This window comes from Heteronotia binoei, chromosome 1, assembly GCF_032191835.1.
Source record: "Heteronotia binoei isolate CCM8104 ecotype False Entrance Well chromosome 1, APGP_CSIRO_Hbin_v1, whole genome shotgun sequence".
In the NCBI taxonomy this organism is placed as follows: Eukaryota; Metazoa; Chordata; class Lepidosauria; order Squamata; family Gekkonidae; genus Heteronotia; species Heteronotia binoei.
In genome coordinates, this window is record NC_083223.1 from 203,989,421 (window position 1) to 204,013,866 (window position 24,446).

The window sequence follows — 24,446 nt, forward strand, 5'->3', positions numbered from 1 at the left end:
TCACCATTTGTATAAATAGGCTGTTGCCCCAAAAGACCAACACAACCATGTTTAACTTTAAAAGGGGTAAATTCTCTGAGATGAGGAGGCATGTAAAGAGGAAACTGAAAGGAAAGGTAAATGGAGTCAAAAACCTTGGGGAAGCTTGGAGGCTATTTAAAACTACAATCCTAGAAGCTCAAATAAAATATATACCACAAATTAGGAAAGGCACAAATAGGTATAAGAAAAAGCCTGCATGGTTAACAAACAAAGTAATGAAAGCTGTAAAAGGTAAGGAGGATTCCTTTAAGCAATGGAAATCTAGTCCAAGTGAGATTAATAAAAAAGAACACAGGCTGCGGCAAATCAAATGTAAGACTGTGATCAGGCAGGCAAAAAGGGACTATGAGGAGCAAAAAACATAAAGACCAACAATAAAAATTTCTTCAAATATGTTAGAAGCAGGAAACCACCCAGGGAGGCAGTGGGGCCCTTGGATGCCCAAGGGGTAAAAGGATTACTGGAGGAGGATAGGGAAATGTCTGAGAAGCTGAATGCATTTTTTGCTTCCATCTTCACTGTGAAAGATGAGGAGTGTTTGCTCGCTCCAGAACCACTAATTCTGGAAGGGGTGTTGAGGGACCTGAGTCAGATTGAGGTGACAAGAGAGGAGGTCCTACAACTGATAGACAAATTAAAAACTAATTTGTCACCAGGCCCGGATGGCATACATCCAAGAGTTCGGAAAGAACTCAAAGGTGAACTTGTGGATCTTTCATTGAAATATGCTTCCATTCCTGAGGACTGGAAGGTAGCTAATGTCACCCCCATCTTTAAAAAGGGTTCCAGAAAAGTTCCAGAGGGAAATTACAGGCCAGTCAGTCTGACTTCAATACTGGGAAAGTTGGTAGAAACCATTATCAAGGACAGAATGAGTAGGCACATTGATGAACACGGGTTATTGAGGAAGACTCAGCATGGGTTCTGCAAGGGAAGATCTTGCCTCACTAACCTGTTACATTTCTTTGAGGGGGTGAACAAACACATGGACAAAGGAGACCCGATAGATGTTGTTTACCTTGACTTCCAGAAAGCTTTTGATAAAGTTCCTCATCAAAGGCTCCTTAGAAAGCTTGGGAGTCATGGAGTAAAAGGACAGGTCCTCTTATGGATCAAAAACTGGCTGAGTAATAGGAAGCAGAGTGTGAGTATAAATGGGCAGTCTTCGCAGTGGAGGACGGTAAGCAGTGGGGTGCCGCAGGGCTCGGTACTGGGTCCCATGCTCTTTAACTTGTTCATAAATGATTTAGAGTTGGGAGTGAGCAGTGAAGTGGCCAAGTTTGCGGATGACACTAAATTGTTCAGGGTGGTGAGAACCAGAGAGGATTGTGAGGAACTCCAAAGGGATCTGTTGAGGCTGGGTGAGTGGGCGTCAATGTGGCAGATGCGGTTCAATGTGGCCAAGTGCAAAGTAATGCACATTGGGGCCAAGAATCCCAGCTACAAATACAAGTTGATGGGGTGTGAACTGGCAGAGACTGACCAGAAGAAAGATCTTGGGGTCATAGTAGGTAACTCACTGAAAATGTCAAATCAGTGTGTGATTGCAATAAAAAAGGCCAACGTCATGCTGGGAATTATTAGGAAGGGAATTGAAAACAAATCAGCCAGTATCATAATGCCCCTGTATAAATCGATGGTGCGGTCTCATTTGGAGTACTGTGTGCAGTTCTGGTCGCCGCACCTCAAAAAGGATATTATAGCATTGGAGAAAGTCCAGAGAAGGGCAACTAGAATGGTTAAAGGGCTGGAGCACTTTCCCTATGAAGAAAGGTTGAAACGCTTGGGACTCTTTAGTTTGGAGAAACGTTGTCTGCGGGGTGACATGATAGAGGTTTACAAGATAATGCATGGGATGGAGAAAGTAGAGAAAGAGGTACTTTTCTCCCTTTCTCACAATACAAGAACTCGTGGGCATTCGATGAAATTGCTGAGCAGACAGGTTAAAACGGATAAAAGGAAGTACTTCTTCACCCAAAGGGTGTTTAACATGTGGAATTCACTGCCACAGGAGGTGGTGGAGGCCACAAGTATAGCCACCTTCAAGACGGGTTTAGATAAAAATATGGAGCACAGGTCCATCAGTGGCTATTAGCCACAATGTGTGTGTATATATAATTTTTTTTTGCCACTGTGTGACACAGAGTGTTGGACTGGATGGGCCGTTGGCCTGATCCAACATGGCTTCTCTTATGTTCTTAAGAAGATCAAATCAGTTAGTCCTAAGGGAAATCATCCCTGATTGTTCCCTGGAAGGTCAGATGCTGAAGATCAAATACTTTGGCCACTGAATGAGAAGGGAGCACTCACTGGAGAAGATCCTGATGCTGGGAAAGACAGAAGGCAAAAGAAGAAGGGGATGGTAAAAAATGTGATGGCTGGACAGCGTTACTGATGTAACTAACATGAATTTGAGCGAACTTCGGAGGATGGCAGAAGAGAGATGGACCTGGCATGACTTGATCCATGGGGTCACAAAGAATCACGGAATCATAGAGTTGGAAGGGACCTCTAGGGTCATCTAGTCCAACAAGAGTCAGACTCAACTGTGCGACTGAACAACAACAAAGCCTCAGAGTGTGGTCTGAAGGCACATGATATAGTGATCGTGCAGGGTCTAAATCTGGTTAGTGCCTTGTTGGGACCCTATGTGAGAACACTGTTAAAACCACTTGGAGTTCTATGATGGAAGAAGTTGTGTACTGCTGCTTTAAGAGATTGTCCCAGTAAGCCTTAAGGCAAGCAGGAGAGTGGGAGGGACCCAGTGCTTCCCTTCTCAGTCTCCCTGCTAGCAGCCTGCTGGAGTGAAGGGCCTACTAAGAATCTGCAGAACCAGGCAAGGACAGTTCTCACCTAGAGCTGTAGAAACAGTTTACTTAAGTATTGTCAGGGCTTTTTTTGTAGAAAAAGCCTGGCAGGAACTTATTTGGATATTAGGCCACACCCTAAACTAAACCAGCTGAAACTACAATTTTGAGAGTTCCTGCTAAAAATAAGCCCTGAATATTGTTTTTCCTTATTCCAATAGCCAAGTTACTTGCCCTACAGTTACTGTTAATAAAGGAACTGGGTGTTTGTTGTTTGCTCCACTACACAAAAGAAGAAAAGTGGAGGAAACTGAATAATTAGCAACCCTTTTCTGACAGCAGTTCTTAAGAAACCGCTATACTTTCCTTTGAGCTTTTTACATTTCTTCATATAATGAAGACTCAGATTCTTGTAAATGGAATCTTGGTGAGTACCTTCTTAGGCTACCTAGCTTATACAAGGGCATGTCCATTGGAGGTGGGGGAAGGCATCTTACCTATGGGTAGCCTGGGCAATTGTCCAGAACCCCATGCTGTGGACAGCAGTCACTGGTGGCGGTGATATGCTACATGACCTACTGAAGAATCTATCAAGTGTATCACCCAATATATAGTGGTGATAAGAAATAGATATAGGAAATAGAAAAATGGTGATAGGAGCAAAAAATCCCAACAGCTAAAGTAGTAGGCCTTTGAGCTATTTATTCCACTTGAATTTCTAGGCAGTAATTTTGTTAATGATGCCCACACGTGTTCAATCTAGGTAGCACTGTTCATTGGCCACAGTTATTTTTTTTTTCAAAAGTAATTCACATACATCATCAGTTTTGCTAACATTATGATATAGCCTACCTAGGCAAAGTTAGCTAGAAAGGAAATAAAATTATCCAAGTGGGACAGAAAAAGTGCGGGGGGGGGGGGGAGTCAGAGGAGAAACTCTATAAAATGTTACAATATTTAGCACTTTCTTTGGCCCTGCTTAGCTTCTGAGAACTGACAAGATCAGAGTGGCATGGGCAGGACAGAAATTGCTGTTGCTGTTGGAATGTTGGACTAAATGGATTGGCTTGATCCAGCAGGATTTTTATTGTGTGTGTAACAATGCAGGACAAGACAGCTGATAGTTTGTTAGCCGATATCTGTACATCTGTAATACAAGTTGACTAGTATAGTAGCTATATTTCTAGAGTAAAGATGAGATGGGTTACTTGACCAGCCAGCACACGTCTGTTCCTTTATGATCTTATTAGCATCTTTTCCTAGTAACTTTATGACTGTTCAAGTTCCTACCATTCACACTATTATGAGCTCTTCTAATTTATGTAGATGCTTTGAAAGTCTGTCATGCTGCCTGAGTGTCAACATAAAACCATCAGTTTTCTTCAGCCTACTTTCTTGCCTCCCACTTTTACACTTACCTGATTGTCAAGAAAAGTGGTCAGCTGCCAACATCCCACCTGTATTCTATGCCAGCTCTGTGCATGTAATACATGATGGGTGTTGTAGGAAGAAATACCTTTTATGTTGTAAATTACAGCATAACATTTCCTTGCCTGGATGATTTTACACTGTTTCAAAAGGGAGGATTAAGATAATGCAAATAACTAGGAAACTCACTTCTGCCTCCCTCTAGCTTTAGATTTGTTTTCCTGTGGTGTTTATGCCACTTGCTTTATGTTATTGTGTGCCATGTATGGCAGAAGCCTAAGCAAGACTCTCTAAGCTTTGCCAGACTCAAATTGTTTCCACAGCTTTATTGCTAAGCTTGTTTGCGTTCCTTGGATTGAAGACTTAACTGTTAACACTGGTTTGTTTAATGGTGTTCCAAGTTTCTCAAAAACCTTCAACATTCTTAAAGAAAATTCTGCTTCTGAACACCATACAGATATCAATGTAGAGGAATTTCACCATTCCTTAAGATCTCATGTTGTTTACTCCCCAGTGAGTATCCAGAGGGAGCTCCCTGGTGGCCTTGTATACATGGATCTCTTTTGATGGACTATGACATTTCTGTTCTAAGAATGTTCAGTGTTGAGAATGAATTGAAAAGTGAATGATAGATTACTTAGATCTCTTATAATTAGTTGTGGAATGATTTTATTTGTTTTATAGAGTAGGCAAAAATACTACTTGAGTTATATTAAGATAGCCATTGCAATTTGAACTCAGAAGCAGCTTTTGTTTGTTTTTTTTGTTTGTTTATGCCTTTTGATCAGATATCACTATATCATGTATAGACAAATAAAACTGTATTATTGTATCTATCTGAGTCATAAATAACAGATTCCAGATTACAATAGTATATACCATATCTTCTAAGGAGGTCAAAGTGTCATAAAAGGTTATCCTTCTTCCATTTTATCTTCTCAGGAACCTTGTGAGATGTTAGGCTTACAGTGACTATTAGCTCAAAGTTATACAGCAAGTTTAAAGACTGAGCAGGGATTTGATCCCAGTCATTTCCAGCCCTAGACCAAACCACTGTACCATAATGGGCTGATTAATGCATTATGCCTATTCCATAAAGTCTGTTTTAAATCACTTCACTCAAAGGATTCTTATCCATGTGAAATCATTCATATACAATGGCTCACCACTTTGCTGGAACAGTTTTTCCAGCAAAAAATTTGATTTTTCAGACATTATTGTAATAAGGAATATTGCCCCTAAATGATGAACCTTTGCACATGAGCAGCTGTCTATATGCAGTGGTTTTAACAGTGACCTCTATGTGGCAGCTGTAAGAATATCATTGTGTCATTTTTTTAATTGCATCATTTATAGTTCCCCTTTTTCACTGAGACTCAAGGTGGATTACATAATGTAAGTCAAATGACAACATGGGGCATCCAATAAACAGTGTGATAGGAGTTGGATTGAATAAATCTGAAATGAAGCTGAAAAATCTGAAACAAAGCTGAAGTAGACCTGAAACGACACATTACGTGATGCTAAAATTATGTAGTAGCAACATACTTATAGCAATATCCAGAAAAGATCCTATCTCCTTATCAAAGCATCTTTCCGGAACCATTTCATTATAGTACTGCCATATTACCTTGGTTTTTAAAAAGCCTTATATTTCCAGAATCATTTGTCATCATGTTCTACATCTAGATCATGCATCTAGGTCAATGGCTGCTGTTGGCTTTTGTAAGAAAATATAATCAGGGCAAGTAATTTCAAACTTCAAAATTTGGATGACCATATGGAAATGCACAAATGGCACAATTGTGAGATGCCGCCATTACCTGTAACCTGGAGGTCATTTATTATGACCCTTTAGACACATGTTTACTTACACAACCACATTATATGAAATGTTACCCTCAGAATGAGCATGTAACTGGAGAGGGAACATTGTACTGTAAGAGCTGTCAGTTTTATTTTTATCTTGCATGATTGTTTGTATTTAAATTGGGGAAATCTTTTTTCTTCTCCCAGGTTTCCTGGAAGCCTCCTTTCATCCTGAATGGAGAAATACTCAGTTATGAGATCCGCATGCCAGACCCTCGAATCACCCTTACCAGAAACCTGTCATCTTCAATGAATCATGTAATAACTAATCTGATCCCTTTCACAAACTACTCAGTCACTATTGTAGCTTGCTCTGGAGTTGATGGCTATGTAGGAGGATGTACAGAGAGTCTACCTACCCACGTGACTACTCATCCAGCGCTTCCCCAAGGCATTAGTTCATTGTCTGTGACACCAGTTAGTGAGTCATTTATTGCTATTTCCTGGCAAACACCATCCAGGCCTAATGGACCCAACATAAGGTAAGGAACATAGTAATATACGAAACTTCATCTGAATACAGTGCTCATACTCTTTGTTTAGAGGAATGATTAAGCCAGAGGACTTTTGGCTTCTTCAAAAAGGTTTCTAGGGTTCCTGAACCAGATAATCACTAACAAGAGAAAATTAAGGTTGCCAGCTCTGGGTTGGAAAATTCTTGGAGTTTGGGGTGGAGCCTGGGGAGATGGGGTTTGGCGAGGGGAGGGTGTGCTGCCATAGTAGGCTTCCCAACCCCCCCGCCCTGCCGGGGGACCCCTGGATTAGCAGCCTAATCCCCCGCTCTCTAAAAATCTGATAGCGGGGGTGGGAGGTGGGGGGTGGAATGGCGCAGTGTCTCTTTCCCTGCCTGGCTTCAGGCTTCTCCCTTCCTCCGGGTCGCAAAGACCCGCCCACCGCTGGCCTGCTATTCGCTCCAGTCCGGCCTCCCTTTGCAAGGTGCATGCTGGGACTTGTAGTCCTTGAATCCTCTCTGGCTGCTGGGTGGTGTCTCCTCGGGGAGTCTGGCCGGTGGGGGGGGAGCTCTGCCCCCGGAGGACCATGTGCGTTTCTACCTCCGGAGGCTTCAGTCGCTGATTGAAAGGCTTCCTCTTGGGATGGTGTGTCTGTGTTACTTTGAAGAAATTGGCAGCAACTCGTGAGTAGAAAGGCCCATCCCCTTCAAAGTCGGAAATGGGGGGCGGGGGGAGACACGTCTGCTGAGCATTATTCTCTATGTGGAGATTGATTCTCATAGGGTATAATGGGGAATTGATCTGGAGGTTTCGGGGGCTCTGGGGGAGCTGTTTTTTGAGGTAGAGGCACCAAATTTTCAGTATAGTATCTAGTGACTCTCCCCAAAGTATCTCCCAAGTTTCAAAACGATTGGACCAGGGGGTCCCATTCTATGAGCCCCAAAAGAAGGTGCCCCTATCCTTCATTATTTCCTATGGAAGGAAGACATTTAAAAAGGTGTGCGGTTCCTTTAAATGTGATGGCCAGAACACCCTTGGAGTTCAATTATGCTTGTCACACCCTTGTTCCTGGCTCCGCCCTAATGTCTCCTGGCTCCACCCCCAAAGTCCCCAGATATTTCTTGAATTGGACTTGGCAACCCTATGCCATAGAGTCTATGCTGCAAAGCAGCGATTTTCTTCAAAGGAACTGACATCTGTAGGTCACTTGTAATTTTTTGAGAGCTCCAGGTCTCACCTGGAGGCTGACAACTGTACAATTATTCCTTAAAGATAGTTTGGCCACCAAGACCAGAAGCAAACATATATTAGGTGTAGCTAGTGTAGAATTTCTGCTCATTCAGAATTCAATTGAAGCATTATAGGCCTTAGACTTTGGAGTAATCTGTAACATTTAAGGGTTCTGTGGCAGTCAAATTGCCATGGAACATGTTTCTAGAAGTTAGGAAGTTGGAAAACCACTGGAGGAGTATTGTCTGCCTTGAAAGTTGGTCTGTACTAAACCATAGATGTAGGGATTATGCTGGGCAATATATCCTGTCAGACACCATCCTTTCCATTATAGTATTTTCTGAAAATGAGATTGCATAGTTTTCTGAAAAGGCAGAACCATTCTATTAGATCCCTAAACCCTTTGTTTTGAGTAAATTTTGAGCCCATCAGGGCAGGGTGGAATATAAGTGCAAATAAATAAATACATATGTTGTAGTAGAGTGAGCAAGGGAAGGAAGGAACAGGCAAGGAACTATCAGAATTGGTTGTCTGATTGGTTAGTGAATACATTAAACACATGTAGAATTAGTGACTTCAGTTCTCCTTGTCCTGGCTATTGCAGAGCTGCCTACTACAGGCCACAATGAAGTTACTATTGTGTTGCATTGAATGCTTGTCTGGACTAAAGTGATTTCACTGTTCCCTAGTAATTCAGAAAAAGAAATGTAGTGTATTTATACACTAGGAGATACCCTCCTTTTTCTTGCTTTCTGAAGACTAATTGTTATTTATGCACTGTAGAACAATAAGATAGGCAGTCTTGGGAAAACAGCCTACATTTCTCTACTCTCTCACCACAGTGTAACTCCCTCACCACTGGTGGGTGAAGTAATACAACATAACCAGTCCCTGCAGAGTTCATTTTCTTCATGGTGTGCCATGCTGCTTCCAACCAGAACAACTATTCAAGCTGTTGCTCAGCGCAATGTGATGGAGAGAGGAGTGGAGAGGGTAGCAGCAGCCGCCACTGGAAGCAGTTTGTACTCAGTCACTATCCAGTGCTTTAAAAAGATTTTGATATTTTTCATGGCTTCCACATCAAATTACAGACTGACCAACCAGAAAGAAATAATTCAGGAGTTTTTTTCTTAAAGGAGATAGTTCTGTTGATGTTGCTAAACTAATAAATTGGAAGCATTCCTTGTGATGTGAAGGCAGCAGAATATTCTCACACGTCAACTTGGAAATTTAGTTTCTCAGATGCTAGAGAGGATGAAATCTCTAAAAAGAGAAACCAGCACACTAACTCGTGGTTCATAGTCAAGTTGGTCTGAATGCTTAGGTTTCTAAAGTCCTATTTCAATCTTCCAGTTTAATGGATTAAAAATGATCCTTATTAGGGTCACAATTTCAGGGAGGATACTATCTGACCAGCAATTTGTAATTGGCATGAAAGCTTCAATGTGAACAGCAGGCTACTGCTTATGTGGACTTTCCCTTTAACTTAAATGATATGGGGATAAGTATTCAGTGATAATATATATGGTAAATAAATTCCATTTGTTTTATGGAATTACCATACAAGTAATCCCCTTAATTTTGCGTCCCAGGTCAAAAGGTGGCAATTTGTCACTATATCTACCCCCCCCCCCGCCAGATTAGCTCTCAACAAATGGTTGTACATCTGGTATCAAGTCTTAGATTAATCAATATATGTTGGTATTTTTATGCTTAAGGGATATATATATATACATTTTTCTGAAAAATAAAGTGTAATGTAACCCTCTCTGTATGTATGCTTTGACATTTAAAAAAAAAAATCAAAATTTTTGAAATGTAATTCACATGTTATATAAAAGTTGCTACACTGAGTTGCTGCACCAAAACAGATCCCTTTAGCTAACCTTCACATGTTGTTTTGTATGTCTAAAAAGATGTGAATGCCAGTGTTCTTCTTGGTACATTCCGTAATACATTCCATCTTATCTGCATGGTGCCCTTGAAATTTTGGTAAGCCAACAGTACATACAAGGTTTCTCTTCTGCTAACCTTGTCCAGATACATACTTAAACTGGGAACATAGTACTTTGTCATTATTACTGAGGCTTATATCACAGTTTGAGAATCATGACACTGTGGTATTTATTAAGGTTATTTTAACTATGGTATCTAATATGAAGAATCTCATTAACTGTTTCAAGGGTTTGGCATGTGGATCTCATAACTTTCACATGTTGTTTTGTATGTCTAAAAAGATGTGAATGCCAATATTCTTCTTGATACATTCCATAATAAATGAATAAAACTTATTAACTGGGCAATATGAAAAGCAGCAATTCAGTTTATAAAACTCTAGCCCTGAACCTGAAGGTGATCACAGTTGTGTTGAGACATTGGCATGTTGGAAATCTTTAAGCGTGTCACTTGGAACAGGAATTCCAACACACTTACATGCACTCCTCCAAGATAAAATAGCTTTGCAAGTTAATTTTGACCACCGATAATGAATTCCAGATAGTGAACTCACAAGATGTCATATATGTGTTAACAATAGCTTCATCAGTGATATAAACTGTGTCTCCGTTACAGATTTACCAGTTTCATAGTCCCTAGCCAGAGATCCTTACAATTCTGAGAGAAGGAGCCATTATAATTAAATCTATTCAGACTGGTTTTGTGTTTGCAGTATGGATGCAGTTCCTTCTCTAAACATAGCTATAAAAGATTACATTGAATTTTTCTTTCCCTAAGTCTTGCTGAACTAAAAGTGGGAGCCCATGCAAACCTTAAGTCAAGGTATTGTCAAATTCACAAAATGTTATAAGCCATTACATGTCTGCAGTCTTTTTTCCTAATAAAATAAATGTTGTGAAATATTTCATTATACATTTTGAAACTAATTAGGTAACTTAGGGAAAGAGTCAAATCCTGAAACATAAAAAAACTTCTACAGCTGTAAAAACAAAATAATGTGTGACTTTTAAAAAGAACCCTGATTTTTGTGTGTAATAACATTAGTTGAGATAATCCCAGCATTCTGCTTGTCTTTTGTGTTAGATATGAGCTCCTGAGACGTAAAATCCAGCAGCCACTTGCATCAAATCCCCCTGAAGATTTAAATCTCTGGCACAATATTTACTCAGGAAGTCAGTGGTTTTATGAAGATAAGGGTCTTAGCAGGTGAGATTACAAAAACTATGAAAACAAATGCTGGCATTTTGTATAGCCTGTACTTAATAGTTCAAAGTGTTCCTTGTGTCTCCATGTTGCAAACATGTTAATTATGTAATGAAATATTTTCTGTCATCTCCTTTGGCATTAGTCATTATTAACACACCTGGGCTTATTGCTGTTTTTGCCATTCCTGCATCTTGCTTATGTATAATATGTCTCTGTTTTAAAGAATACCACAGTCAAGAATGTGAGGTTTGAGCTGTTCTGGGCAAGATATTAGGCAGTCTAAAGATTAATCATTAGCTATAAGAGCTGATTTCCCTCTGGGAAAGATGTGCTGAGGGGCAGCCATGATATAAAGCAGGGATGCAATTTCCAAGGAATCCTGGGTCTCCTTGACAGTTTTATTTATTTATTTATCAAATTTATATCCTGCCCTTCTCCCCCAAATAGGACTTGGGGCAGCTAACAGCATTTAAAATATCCTAATAAAACCAGTACAAAAGTAAAATAAATAATCTTTAAAATATAAAATGATTAAAAATCTGTCCCATTAAAATCTATCCACTATCAAGTAGGGTAGGCTGCATAATTATCAGAGTAATGCTGGACAAGGTTCACCAAAAGGCAAACAACCCATAATTACTAACCTTCCTTTCTAATAGGTTTCTCAATCCCCAAGTCCCAGCGGGGAATCCCCCAGTTTTACAAGCTTCCACCTGCCCCCAGCCAGCTGTCTGGCGGGAGGAAGCCCCGTCTCCACAGTCACCATGTACCTCTAGAGCTCCCGCAGGTTTAGAAACCTACAAACAGGTCCGTTTTTAAAATGTGTGCCTTTAAAGTTGAGCAGGAAACAGGAAGCACTTCATGGGGAAGGGTCAGCAGCAGTTTCATCAGAGCACAGACCCTTCGTTTATTTTGCTTTCGTTTTCAAAGCAAGTAAAGTTGTGGAGGAATCAGACCCACTAAGTGTGTGTGTAAGAGAGAGGGAGGGGGCAGGGGATTCCTCAGTTTGGAGGCCCTCCCCCTGCTTTAGAAAGCTTTAGAAAGTGGGGGGGGGAGAGGGAAATGTCTACTGGGCACTCTATTATTCCATATGGAGGATGATTCCCATAGGGAATAATGGGGAATTGATCTGCGGGTATCTGGGACTCTGGGGGGGGAATGTTTTTTGTGGTAAAGGCACCAAATTTGCAGCAAAGCATCTGATGCCTTTCCTCAAAACACTCTCCAAGTTTCAAAAGGATTGGACCAGGGGGGCCAATTTTATGAGCCCCCAAAAAGGTGCCCCTATCCTTCATTATTTCTAACGTAGGGAAGGCATTGAAAAGGTGTGCAGTCCCTTTCAATGTGATGACCAGAACTCCCTTTGGAGTTCAATTATACTTGTTCCAACCTTGCTCGTGACTCTACCTGCAATGTCTCCTGGCTCCACCCTCAAAGTCCCCAGATATTTCTTGAATTGGAATTGGTAACCCCATTCTCTAATGTGCAGCCACAGGAAGGTGTTGGGCATGTTCTCTGATGCAGAGGAAGGTCTATTGTGGCCAACATTCCACAAGAATTAGCAGCCAAACTAGATGATCCATTTTTGCCTACTACTATTTTATCTATGGAGTTCTCTCACTTTAGAGATCCCACTGGAACCCAATTCTGTTCCGGTAGTGGGCCTTTGGACTCTTGAAAATGGTACAGGGAAGACAGGACCCCCTTCCCCACATACCACAGTCCTTAGCAGGATCAGGCCCTTGCAGCATTTGTAAAATGAGTTCTAAAATGGTGGTGGTGTTCCAGGGAACACAATATAACTCAGTTTGGCCCCAGGAGAGTTTCAATTTGGCACAGAGGTTACAGTGTTGGACTAGAATCTAAAAGTCTGCCAAATGTCTTTGGACTCATCTCTCTTTTATCATAACCTCCATGATGGCATCATGTTAGGGGTAAAATGGGAGGGGGAGAAGGAGATTGAATTTATACCCTACCCTTCACTACCCAAAGGAGTCTCAGAGTGATTTATAATCTCCTTTCCCTTCCCCTCTCCACAACAGTCACTTGTGAGGTAGATGGGGCTGGAGAGCTCTTGAGAAGAACAATTTGGAGAGAGTTATGAGTGACCCAAGATCACTCCCCCAGTTGCATGTGGAGGAGTGGGGAATCAAATCCAGTTCTCCCAGATAAGAGCCAGTATACTTAACCAGTACACCAAACTGGCTTTCCCTGTACCCTAAAGAATAAAACATGTTCTAGACAGAGTGTCCCCATGAATCCTCTGCATCACACAGACATTCCTGAGAAGATTGCTTGTAGAGATGCTCAGACACATGCAGTTGGGCTCACTTCCCAGGCATGATCAGGCAGCTGATTGATTAATGAGCTATTTACAGCCTTTCTGTGTGTATCTGCATGACAGGCTGCTTGCAGCAATCAGAAGCTGACTCCCAGCTGATGAGGTATCAGATGAGAGTAGGGTTGCCAGGCACAGCCTGCATAAATTGTAGAGCCTGGCAACTTGTGGGACACTTAGCAGATGGGGACTTCAGTGACATCGTTATGACATTGCTGTCAACACAGAGACATAATTCCCTGTGCACCCGCTAGTGATGTTAGTGCATTGCCAAGGATGGTCCAGCATTTGTGGAAAGCTATACTATTGCCTGTCACTGACATAAGTGCTTCAGCATGACACTGATGTGACAAGCCTTTCCTCCCCCCCCTGCCCCCATTCCTTCAGACCATGCCCAAAGCACCAGCAGGCATCAGAGAGAATTGCCAGGATGCCTCTCACTATATCAAGAGGCCTGGCGATCCTAGCTGAGAGTAAGCTTCTGATCTCCTGCTGAAGAAATGTTGCTTAGTTAAGTTTTGGGAGGGACAGAATCAGGACCTGAATCCCAGATGATAGCATGAAGGCTGAGTTCTTCTTATGTCCCATCCTGTAAACTCTACTGTCTCTCAGATTTGCTGAGAGATGACAAATTTAGGACTGGGGATGATCAGATGCCCATCTGATTTTCTTTCTCTTCATCATACCCCAAGTTGTTGGCCTGGGCTGCAAATAAAAGGATAGAAACCAGCTCCTTCTCCTCTCACTTTTGTAATGCAATGATTAAAACTATTGCATCTGTCCCCACCTAGCTTGGAGAGAGGGGAAGAGAAACAAGCACTCAGTTTTGCAGTGCAATCTGTCCCTGCCCAGCATGGATTGGCAGAAAAACTCTTTTTACAGTGCAGGGATCAAAAGCATTACTTCTGTCCTTGCTCAGCTTGAATAGAAGCACTCCCTTTTGCAACTTTGTTGTGTAACATATTCCCCTGGGAGGATGACGCTGGTTAGAATCCCACTCACAACTAATCCCCCTGATCAGCCGTGAGTCGGTATCTTCTCCTCCCCAGCTATTTTGGTGAGGGGTCAGAGTGGTAAGAACCCAACTTCCAGTGGATCAGGCAATCAACTGTGAATCATCTCTGACCAACAGGCAGCTGCAAACTTGTTCAGCAGTTGTTTTGAGTTGCTAGATGCAATCCAAACATATCCCTGATCTGCTCAGAGTCTGATTTTAAGTGTCAAATAAAGTAAACTTCAGTGACAAACACATTTTCAAAACACTGTGTTCTATATTGTATTCTACAACAACAGCAAAAGAACAAATAGCAGCTAATGAAATAATGCATAAAAGATCATTTTCAAAAAATAAATGAAATCAATGTGAACAAGTGCCATTCCAACAGAGTCCAGTGCTGCAAAACAACCATTCTGTTCTGCATATTTGAAATCCCAGTCACTTGGTTAATTGGATCAACATGGCCAAACCTAAGGAATCTGCAACACTGCCATTTAAAATATTTTTATCCCACCAAGGCTCAGGGTGGTAAGAAGAGATAAAACAAGTGAACTATAAAAATAAATCAGTAAATTGCCCCCACAGCTAAATTAACTAGCTATTTAACAATACCAGCAATCCAGTCTTTCAGATATCATTAATATAAACATTGAGCTCCTCCCAAATTCAGGAGTCAAAACACTCAGATTCCTCATTCTAGGGAGTAAGCCTTATGAAATAACCAGATTTATAAGAACAGAAGGAATAGGTATTGCACACAGTGTCAGGTATAGGGAAGGGCATGAACCTGGAAAATGTGGTTCAGTTCATGGTTTATGACATGCCCCATTTGTAGACCATGGACCATCATGGATTTATAGCTGCCTTGTGATTTTAATTTTTCTCATATTCATTGTGGTAGTTGGGAACTTTGCTAAGTCTTGTGCCAGTCTTTGACCATATTAATAAAGACTTTGACTTTAGCTGCCTCATAAACTGGTTTGGTTTGTGAGGCAGTATAATGCCCCCCTGGAATGCTAGAGACACCAAACTCACAGGGGATCTCCAGTTGACTCTCCTGTACCTGTCTGCCAAGTTTGGTGAGGACTGGATATATAGGGTCTGAGTTATGTTCCCCCAAAAAGGAAGGTTCCCCCAGGAAAGTGCTTTCTGGTGAAATCAGCTGCAGGTTCAGGATCCTATATAATCTAGAGATGTCAAAGTTGGAGGCGACCTCCCTTGGACGCTCCTCTACATGCCCTCCAAGTTGTTGCTTTGAAGTTTTGTAAACATTTTGATTCAGTGGAGAAAGTCTGTCTGGGAATGTATCTGCTCACAAATTGGCATGAATCTCCTCAAACAGCTCAAAGTTCAGACTTGTCGCCCTGCCACAAACTTGATTTCACAAATCATGAACCAGCCAAAATCCATCATGAACTTCAGTCTTTGTGCAGATCCCTTATCTTGTATTCTATTCCACAAAGGAGGGGGGTGGCCATTGAGTAAGCCCCACCTCTGACTGATCTAACGAAGGTGGCAAAAACACTTAGAAGTGTTTACAGAACACATCTAAGAATGTGGATACATTTATTGTGCCATCTGTATATTTTACAACATAAGCAAAGGTCGAAGGTATATAGCCTAAGAAACTTGCAATCTAAGGACCAGAGTGCATGTTATGTTTTAGATGTTTCCAGGTTCTCTGCTCCCACCTTGCTTTCTCTGCAGCCAAACAGCAGTGTTGGGAATTGCCTTATAAAACACTGCAGATGACCAGTTTGGTGCAGGACTGTGGCACAGCAGGGATGGGGGAGAAGGGGTTTCTGCCTTGCTTTGCACTTTTTCCAAACTGAACCAGCCCTGAGGATGTTTTAGTCCCATTTTGGAGCTGCTTGTGCAGTCTTTCATGTCTGTGCATCTCCAAAATGGAGGAAATCAGGCCCTCTGGGGTTGTTTATCTTGGAAAAAATGCAGGGAACCTGCACCTGACTTATTTAAAAAGTAATGTGTAGCTAGGCCCTACGTTCCCACTGTATAGTCAGAAAGCACATGACACAGCAGCCTTGTTGAAACTATACAGGTATGATAACTGCTTGGATGAATGAGCAGCTGGGAACCCTATGTATGTTACCTTGATTTCCTTGGAAGAAACACACAATGTTAACAAAATCAAAATTTTGACAACTAAAAATATAGAGAGGGAAGAGAGTCCTAAAGCTTTTCCATTTATAACTTTTTGAAAGTTTAGATAAAGGCACCCTTTCACTCACACACACACACACACACACACACACACAGAGTCAAGCATGGCATCTGAGATGCTTGACTGTTCTATTTGTCTGGAATCTGATAAGGAAAACAGCCGTTGTAATGGGAAGTAGAAGTGCAGATCCATGGGTTTCCTAGAGGGGAGGGGACATTGTCGAATCAGCCTCATCTCCAAATGCTGGCAGTTTGCCATTGCTGTAATTGCATCTTGAACTGAGCTGTAATCCCTCACTATTTTGAAAAAAAATTAACTGTTTTATATAGCATTTTATCTTGTTTAATCGGTACTGAGCTAGTACCGTTAGCTGGATTTTTAAAACAAACCTGTAAATATCTGAACAATACAAAGACTTTTCAAAAACCTAAACTTTATTTTCCAGGGTTAGCTGGAGCAATGATACATGCTTTATTGTGCCTGATTTTTCAAATGTATATTTTTACATCTCTTTTCAATGGTATGTGTATTCATTATATATTTTAGTTATACAACATATGAATATAAACTCATAGTACACAACGAAGTAGGATATGGATCAAGTGAGCAAGTGGTTGCTACAACATTGGCTGGTTTTCCAAAGAAGGGGAGTGATGTCATGGCCCACCCTCTTAACAATACTGCTATAGAAGTAGAGTGGACTATTCCAAGTAAGTGTCCTTATGTAAACCACTGGTCTCATACTGTTGTAGTACACGTGTGGTGCACCTACCTCACTTGATCTCTGTGTACCTAATGATTGACAGGTGAATGTGAACTGACTCAAACACTTGGATAAAAAAAATGATATACAATTATATGAATGATTTACCTGTTGCCTTTGGATTATTGCGCTCCATTCACATATGTGATGTTGCAGTCATAAGTGTTAATGTGTGAACTAGATCATAATCACCATTTTTAATGTTCGACGTTTGTCAGCTGTTTAGTCATTGTGTAAATGTATTTTAGAGTGAAATTTAGCTTTTGAAATTATAGAAGTGAAATTATAGAAGTGAGTCTTTAAATAACTTGTCTGCTACTTGGTATTTCTACTTACTGTACAATGTTTCATGAAAAGATGTAATTAGAACTGTCATCTTTTTTATTTAATTTATTTATTTAGAAAATTTATATGCTGCTTCTCCAGAGGCTTAGGGTAGCTTCCAGCTAGTCTTTCCGTGTCTCTAACAGCTGCACAAGTAAGCAAAAATTCAGTAAATGGAGTGTTCCCCATCATTTCACCTTCATGCTAGAAAAAGGTTATAGATTTTGATTGCTGAATCTTTTGTCGCCCCAGTATTAAAGGTACGTGGTTCTGCAATATAAAGTTGGAGGCAATTCATCCCTGAATGTTTTTAATTACTGATGTCTGCAAAAACAAAAAAGTGGCAGCATATCTGAGTCTTATTCTATACAATGTATTGCATTATGGAAATATTACAGGCATGAATTAATACTTGTAGGATGCAAAGCAGCAAATCTTTAAATTGAGCCAACTGGAAAGGACAGGGAGGGAATGCAATCATAACTTTGGGACAAAGCTCTTCTTTAGACAAAACTAAAAGAAGAAACCAAACCAAGTATAGATAACAGTGGTAAGGCAAATTAGTTAGGAGCCAAGCTTGAGCAGCATAAAGAGAAGCTAAAATGCTATGCAAAAGTTACGCTCTTATTTAAAGAGCCAAAGAAAGAGGAAACTGCTGAAATGTTCAGATGCAACAAAACTGGGGCAAGGCATGGCTTGGGTTTAAGCCACTGTAGGTTGTCACAATGGTTCCTATTTCTGTTCATACCCTTCTTTATATTTTCCTGTGAAGTTTGTCTTTTTGTGGACATATGAATATACACATTAGCACTGTGTCATTTTAAAAGGAACATATCTGTTTAATCCAGTTTACCTGCCTATCAAAGCAGTGAGTTAATTCTTCAATATGTACATGCAAATCTGCTCGTAAGTGCTTGCAGGTGACTCTCAGCGAATGTAGGCACCTTATTTTATAATTGTATGCTTGAAATAAGCATGCTTATAAAAACTGACAAACCTAATAGATCTGAAGCAGGCTGCTGAAGTTTCATTACTTGAGTAATCTGAACCTCTGACCTTCTAGATAGAGGTAATGCAATCTGGCTTCATTTTCATTCTTACTGCAGAAATTTCCTAGATATCTGTTTATGAATGCAAAGGTTAAACATCAAGTGAGGGTCATTAGAGCAAACCCTCTCTTTTTTCTTTCATGACTGAAATGTATTGCACTAGGCAAACAAAGCAGTCTACATGTTTCTGGATATTTTTATTTATTTCATTTATGTATAAGAATATTTTCCAATACATTGATCGCAAGTAACTTCTCTTTATGATTTAGTTGCAGTAAAAATAGAAATATTGCAAAATATAGCCACTGCTGAAACCATCCAACAGAAATAAATGAGAACAGAACAGAAAAAGAGTGTGGCCATTGTGTAGCTTTTGAAGATGCATTCTGGAGTAGACCAGGGTGGCCAACCTTTTCTTTAGTGAGCTACTTCTGTAATGTACAATATCCCAACCCTCCCTTCCGCCCACACATGTCACCATGTTTTTACATGTGGAAACAGAACATGGACTAGGAAGAGCATCAGAAATTAAGTTATCAGTTAAGCAGCCTAGAGAAAAATGCTATGAAAGAAATGTTTGTTTTTTTAAAGCCTCAGACAGATCTTTTTGCAGTCTTTTCCTTGGTCTTCTATCTACGTGATTCATAAGCTACCTGTTAGAGACCCTTGAGGTGAGACCTACTTCACCGGGTTCACTGAACTGTTCTGCATTAGGTGGCTTGAAGACTGTAGCTGTCATTTGTGATGCAAATTTCTGTCTCTGAACTAATTAAACATTTCGTCTGAAAACAAGATTGCATTAAGATCTCAATAGTACAGTTATCCTAGTTTTCAGTACTTAAGGTTGTGTTCACCATTAACTCATTTAGGCCACAATCCAGCCAAAGATAAGCATTGCTAAATTCTGTTGTTTTTTATGGAAAAGCAATGGAATTTAATGGTGAAAGTGATGGTATTTAATGCTTCTCTTATGAGTGGGAGTCTTGTCTGCATGCCTAAAAATATTTCTGGGCATGATTTAACTGCTTCCAACTTTCAGACTGGTTAACTGTTATTCCCAGGCAGTTCTTGAATTTAGCACATTCTACTCTTAATGCACAAGCAGTCCTATGAATTGCAATACCACGTGGCAAAAAATGCCATTGTGTACTTGTGAGAATTAAGAAGCTGAGACAGTGGCATTCTGGGTTAATAAGTGGGCACCATTTTACTACAATTTAAAAATTGTGCAACAAGAAATACCTTCATTCCCAGCACCAGTGCAGGCATTGTCCTGGATCTAGGTGGTTGAAACTTCATTTCTCTGTCAATTCCCTGGTACAGGTGAGCAGTCTTGCTCTAAGCTTTGGAACACTTAAACTTTTTTCCTGGCTTCTCACATGCACAGCTTAACTGTGCTAAGAGAGGCCTTTCCAAGACATCCCTGCCTCCAGGACACCCTAAACTCTAGATAGATAAGTTGGTCAGGCCCTGAGTCCAGAACCAGTAGCCACGTGTAGGTGGTCTAATAAGCCTCTTTCACCATATAAATAATGTCTGAGTGCTCACCAAGATAATCCATCCTTAATACCTGTCCTTATCTGTTCTGCCCCAAATAGGGTTGACCTGTTTGAATTGTGTGGAGAAACACCATTTTGGGCCTATGTTTGTCTGGGAGTGGTTGGAGGAGTCTCTCACACTAGGCAGGCTTTGGGGCCTAGTCTATTCCTCCTTCCCCCTCCCCCCTGTCTGGAAGCAGCAATTCCGAGGAGACCTCCTAGAGAGGCAGGAAGTCTTTCAGGCTGGTATCCCAGAAGGCTGCAGGAAGGAAAACCAGTTCCTGGGCGGGAACTAGGCTTGCCAATCCCCAGGTCCCAGCTGGGGTTCTTCCACTTTCCCAGGCTCCTTCCCGCCCCCAGTCAGCTGGCTGGCGAGAGGAAGCCCCACCCCCAAAGCCACCATGTGACTTTCCCCCTCCGGAGGTTCCAGTCTCCGATTGAAAGGCTTCCTTTTGGAATGGGGTGTCTGTGTTATTTGGAAGAAGTTGGCTGCAACTCATGAGTAGAGAGGCCAATCCCTCACTTCAGAGTTGCCAGAAACGGAGTTGGGGGGGGGGGGGAGGAACGTCTGCTGAGCACTTCATTATTCCCTATGTGGAGATCGATTCTCATAGGGTATAATGGGAAATTGAACTGGAGGTTTCAGGGGCTCTGGGAGAGCTGTTTTTTGAGGTAGAGGCACCAAATTTTCAGTATAGTATCTAGTGCCTCTTCCCAAAGTACCCCCCAAATTTCAAAACGATTGGACCATGGGGTCCAATTCTATGAGCCCCAAAAGAAGGTGCTCCTATCCTTCCTTATTTCCTATGGAAGGAAGACATTTTAAAAGGTGTGCTGTCCCTTTAAATGTGATGGCCAGAATTATGGGGTTGAATTATGCTTGTCACACCCTTGTTCCTGGCTCCGCCCCAATGACTCCTTTCTCCACCTTCAAAGTCTCCTGGCTCCACCCCCAAAGTCCCCAGATGTTTCTTGAATTGGACTTGGCAACCCTAGCGGGAACTGGGTTTTATATAAGTGATTTTTGGTGGGAAGCCTTCAGTTTGAGTTGGGCTTTGAGTTCAGTCAGTTGGGTGGGTGAGCCTGTCTGTGCTGGATGGTATGGTCAGGGCCAGTATTGTATAATAGGGAAAGAAGGAGTGTTTTTCCCTAGTTTGATTTATTTCTTCTGTTCACTATTTTAAAATGCCTGTATATAGTTGTAAATTTTAAGTAAATGTTTTGTCTTTTTAAAAGGTAGTCCCTCTGTACCACATAGTTTCCCCAACTGCCTTAGACTATGCTACTGCAAGAGGGGAGTCCAAGGAAGGGGGAAGGCTTACAGTTGGCAAGGGTGCCAATCCTCCAGAGGTCTCCCAAAGAAGGACTTTGGTCTCTGTCATAACCAGGTGCTGAGTTGGTAGAGGACCTTGAGGCCAGGCCTCAGAACTGGCAGGAAGGGGGATTGAGAGTCCTGTTCCTCTCAGTCAGGAACCCCTAAATTGAGCAGGTGGTGGCAGTGCGCCCTAGTGGCGGGAAGAAGATAAGCTCCGTTCAGGAGTTGGCAACTCAAAAGGGAGTTGACAGGATCGAATCTGAAGGCAGAATCAGGCTGGTTCCATCACAAATTGAATTTTATTGATCTGCTGTAATGTCTCAACCAGGAGGAAAGGTGGTATGGTATATAGCCCAATCTCATCAGATTTTGGAAGCTAAACATGGGTGGTACGGAAAGGTACTTGCCAAGGAAGACACAGCAGAGGAAAGCAAAAGCAAACTACCTCTGCTTCGTACTCACCATGGAAATCTCTTGTTTGGTTCACCATAACTTGGTAGTGACTTGATGGCACTTTACAGACACAATGTCTCAACCTCCCCTAGTGTACAGTAGGTAAATCAACCTTGCAGACCCTGACCAATTTGACTCTGGAAAGGAAAAAAAATCCTGCTCACCTGCACAGTGACTAGCTTATCTTGCACTGTGAGAAAGATGAGTGTAGAGATTCTTCAAAGGTACCCAGGAGGCAGGCATATCCCCTTTAAAACCTACTGGCTACATGCCCTATAACAGCCAGTTAGCACAAGGGTTATGGTCATGCCTCCCTCTGCCACTGTGGGCAATGCTGCCCCTCTACACCATGGCAGAGTGAAAGGAGTGCACTTTTTTGTTGCATTGGATGTGTGCTATGACTGGACAAAAAAAAGAGGATTCTGTGTTAACACTGTATTTTCTGACATCTTATGTTGCAAGATCACATGTGCGCAGCAGTGACTTTAAAAAGTCTGGGTTGGATCCAGCAATCTGTCAGCAGCGGGGCTTTTTTGGTAGAAAAAGCCCAGCAGGAACTCATTTGCATATTAGGCCACACCCTCTGACATCAGCACACACCCTGACACCAAGCCAGCCAGAACTGCGTTCCAGTGCATTCCTGCAAAAAAAAAAAATGCCCTGGTCAGAATGTGCTCACATTTGTGGATCTCCTCCACCATGCAATCATTTTCAGCCTCAGGACAGGAGGGTTCATTTCCCAGGGTCACAGAACCCACAAGGATTAATAACCATGTGGGTCAGTGGGCTGAAGGAAGAAGGGGCAGTATTGGCCTTCCTGCCTCTTTCCTCATCAAAGATTTGCTGACAAAAGTGCAAGAAGGGAGCAATTTTTCTCTTACTGCAGCTGATTAACCCCTGTTGCTATAAATGGATGCCCTATAACCCCAGGAATCAACTTTCCCAGTGTCAGAAATGGTTGTGGGGGGAGAAATGGTTGCTGGAGGGAAAAGCTGTAGTCACTGCACAAGTGGATCACTGAGTCCAAATCATTGCTATTGTAACGTACTCGAGGCGGAGACGAGCGTAGGGCAACATTGTTTATTAGGAGCACGTTGCAAGAGAGAGAACACGCGGGCCGGGCCCCGCTTATGTACATACCCGGTTCAGCCTCCTGTACAGGTCAGGCCAATCCTGGCCTGTTAAACTTCCCGCCGTGGATGTAGTAGGCGGGGATTCCGCGCCCCGCGCTAGAGGTGCCTGGGATACCCAGCCGCCTCTGCGCGTGGGCGCGTATTTCAGCCAATACATTACACTCCTCCCCCCCTAGTTAATGAACATAGTCTTTAAGATACGCGGGCGGCTCTCCCTGGTGGACCGTCTGGGAAGGTCCTGTGGGGGGGGCGCTGCTTCCCTGGCGGGCACGTCCGGGGGTTGTGGTGCCGCCAGAGGCGGCGGGTTTGGTTCCTTGGGCCGGTCGGGCTCGGTGGGCCCCTGCACTTCGGGCGGCGGCCCTGCTGTCGTTGGGGGCGCGTCGTCTGGCCGGCCTCTGGTTGGCTCCGCCTCCTCTATGTCCGCTGGGTCCTCGGGCAGCGTCCGGCGGCGTAGCTGGTCGATGTGCCGCCGTAGGACCTGGCCCCCCTCGGTCGATATGTCGTAGTGGCGGGACCCCGTTACTCGTAACACTCTGCCCGCCACCCATTCGGGTCCCCTAGCGTAGTTCCGGGCATAAACTGGGTCACCTGCGAAGAACCCCCTTGCCGCGTCCCGGACCTCGGGACTTCCGCTGGGGTCAGCGGTCCTGTCGGGGTGTAGTCGGTCCAGCCGTGTTATGAGTTTGCGCCCCATGAGGAGCTCGGCCGGACTGACCCCTGTGGCCGGGTTGGGGGTGACCCGGTTATCGAAAAGGAACGCAGCTAGTCTGTGGTCCCAGTCTCCCTGAACGATGCGGCTTAAGGCTTCCTTGGTTGTGCGGACCATCCGCTCCGCCTGGCCGTTAGTGGCCGGGTGAAAGGGGGCGGAGCGAATGTGTTTAATCAGGTATCTATTGAGGAACCCTTGGAAGTCCGCCGCTGTGAATGCTGTCCCGTTATCTGAGACTATGGTATCCGGAATACCGTGGGTGCACAAGACCCTGCGCAGCGCTTTGATGGCGGCGGCCGCTGAGGTGGACCCTACGGGAATGACCTCCAGCCATTTGGAATAGGCGTCCACAATGATCATGAAGATTTGACCCTGGAATGGCCCCGCAAAATCGATGTGGAGCCTCGACCAGGGCTTCCGGGTGGACTCCCACCGTGTGGCGGGGGCGCTGGGGGGCTCAGGCCTTGACTCCTGACACGTTTGACACCTGCGCACCCACGTCTCAATCTCCCCGTCCATTCCCGGCCACCAGACGTAGCTCCTGGCTAACGCCTTCATTCGGACTATGCCGGGATGGGTCTCGTGTAGGGATTCCAGGACTCGCTTTTGCAGCGGAGGCGGGATCACCACCCTGCTTCCCCATAATAGGCACCCC

The 24,446-nt window shown here is 42.8% G+C and overlaps 1 protein-coding gene across 1 annotated transcript in view; it reads left to right on the forward strand.

Moving 5' to 3' along the window:
* Positions 1–24,446, forward strand: part of USH2A (usherin) — a 1,244,521-nt gene that overhangs the window by 848,137 nt on the left and 371,938 nt on the right. Inside the window, exons 42-44 of the mRNA XM_060246775.1 lie at positions 6,294–6,628; positions 10,868–10,990; positions 17,054–17,217. Of these exons, the coding sequence (XP_060102758.1) occupies positions 6,294–6,628; positions 10,868–10,990; positions 17,054–17,217 (622 nt within the window). The remainder of the gene's footprint in view (positions 1–6,293; positions 6,629–10,867; positions 10,991–17,053; positions 17,218–24,446) is intronic.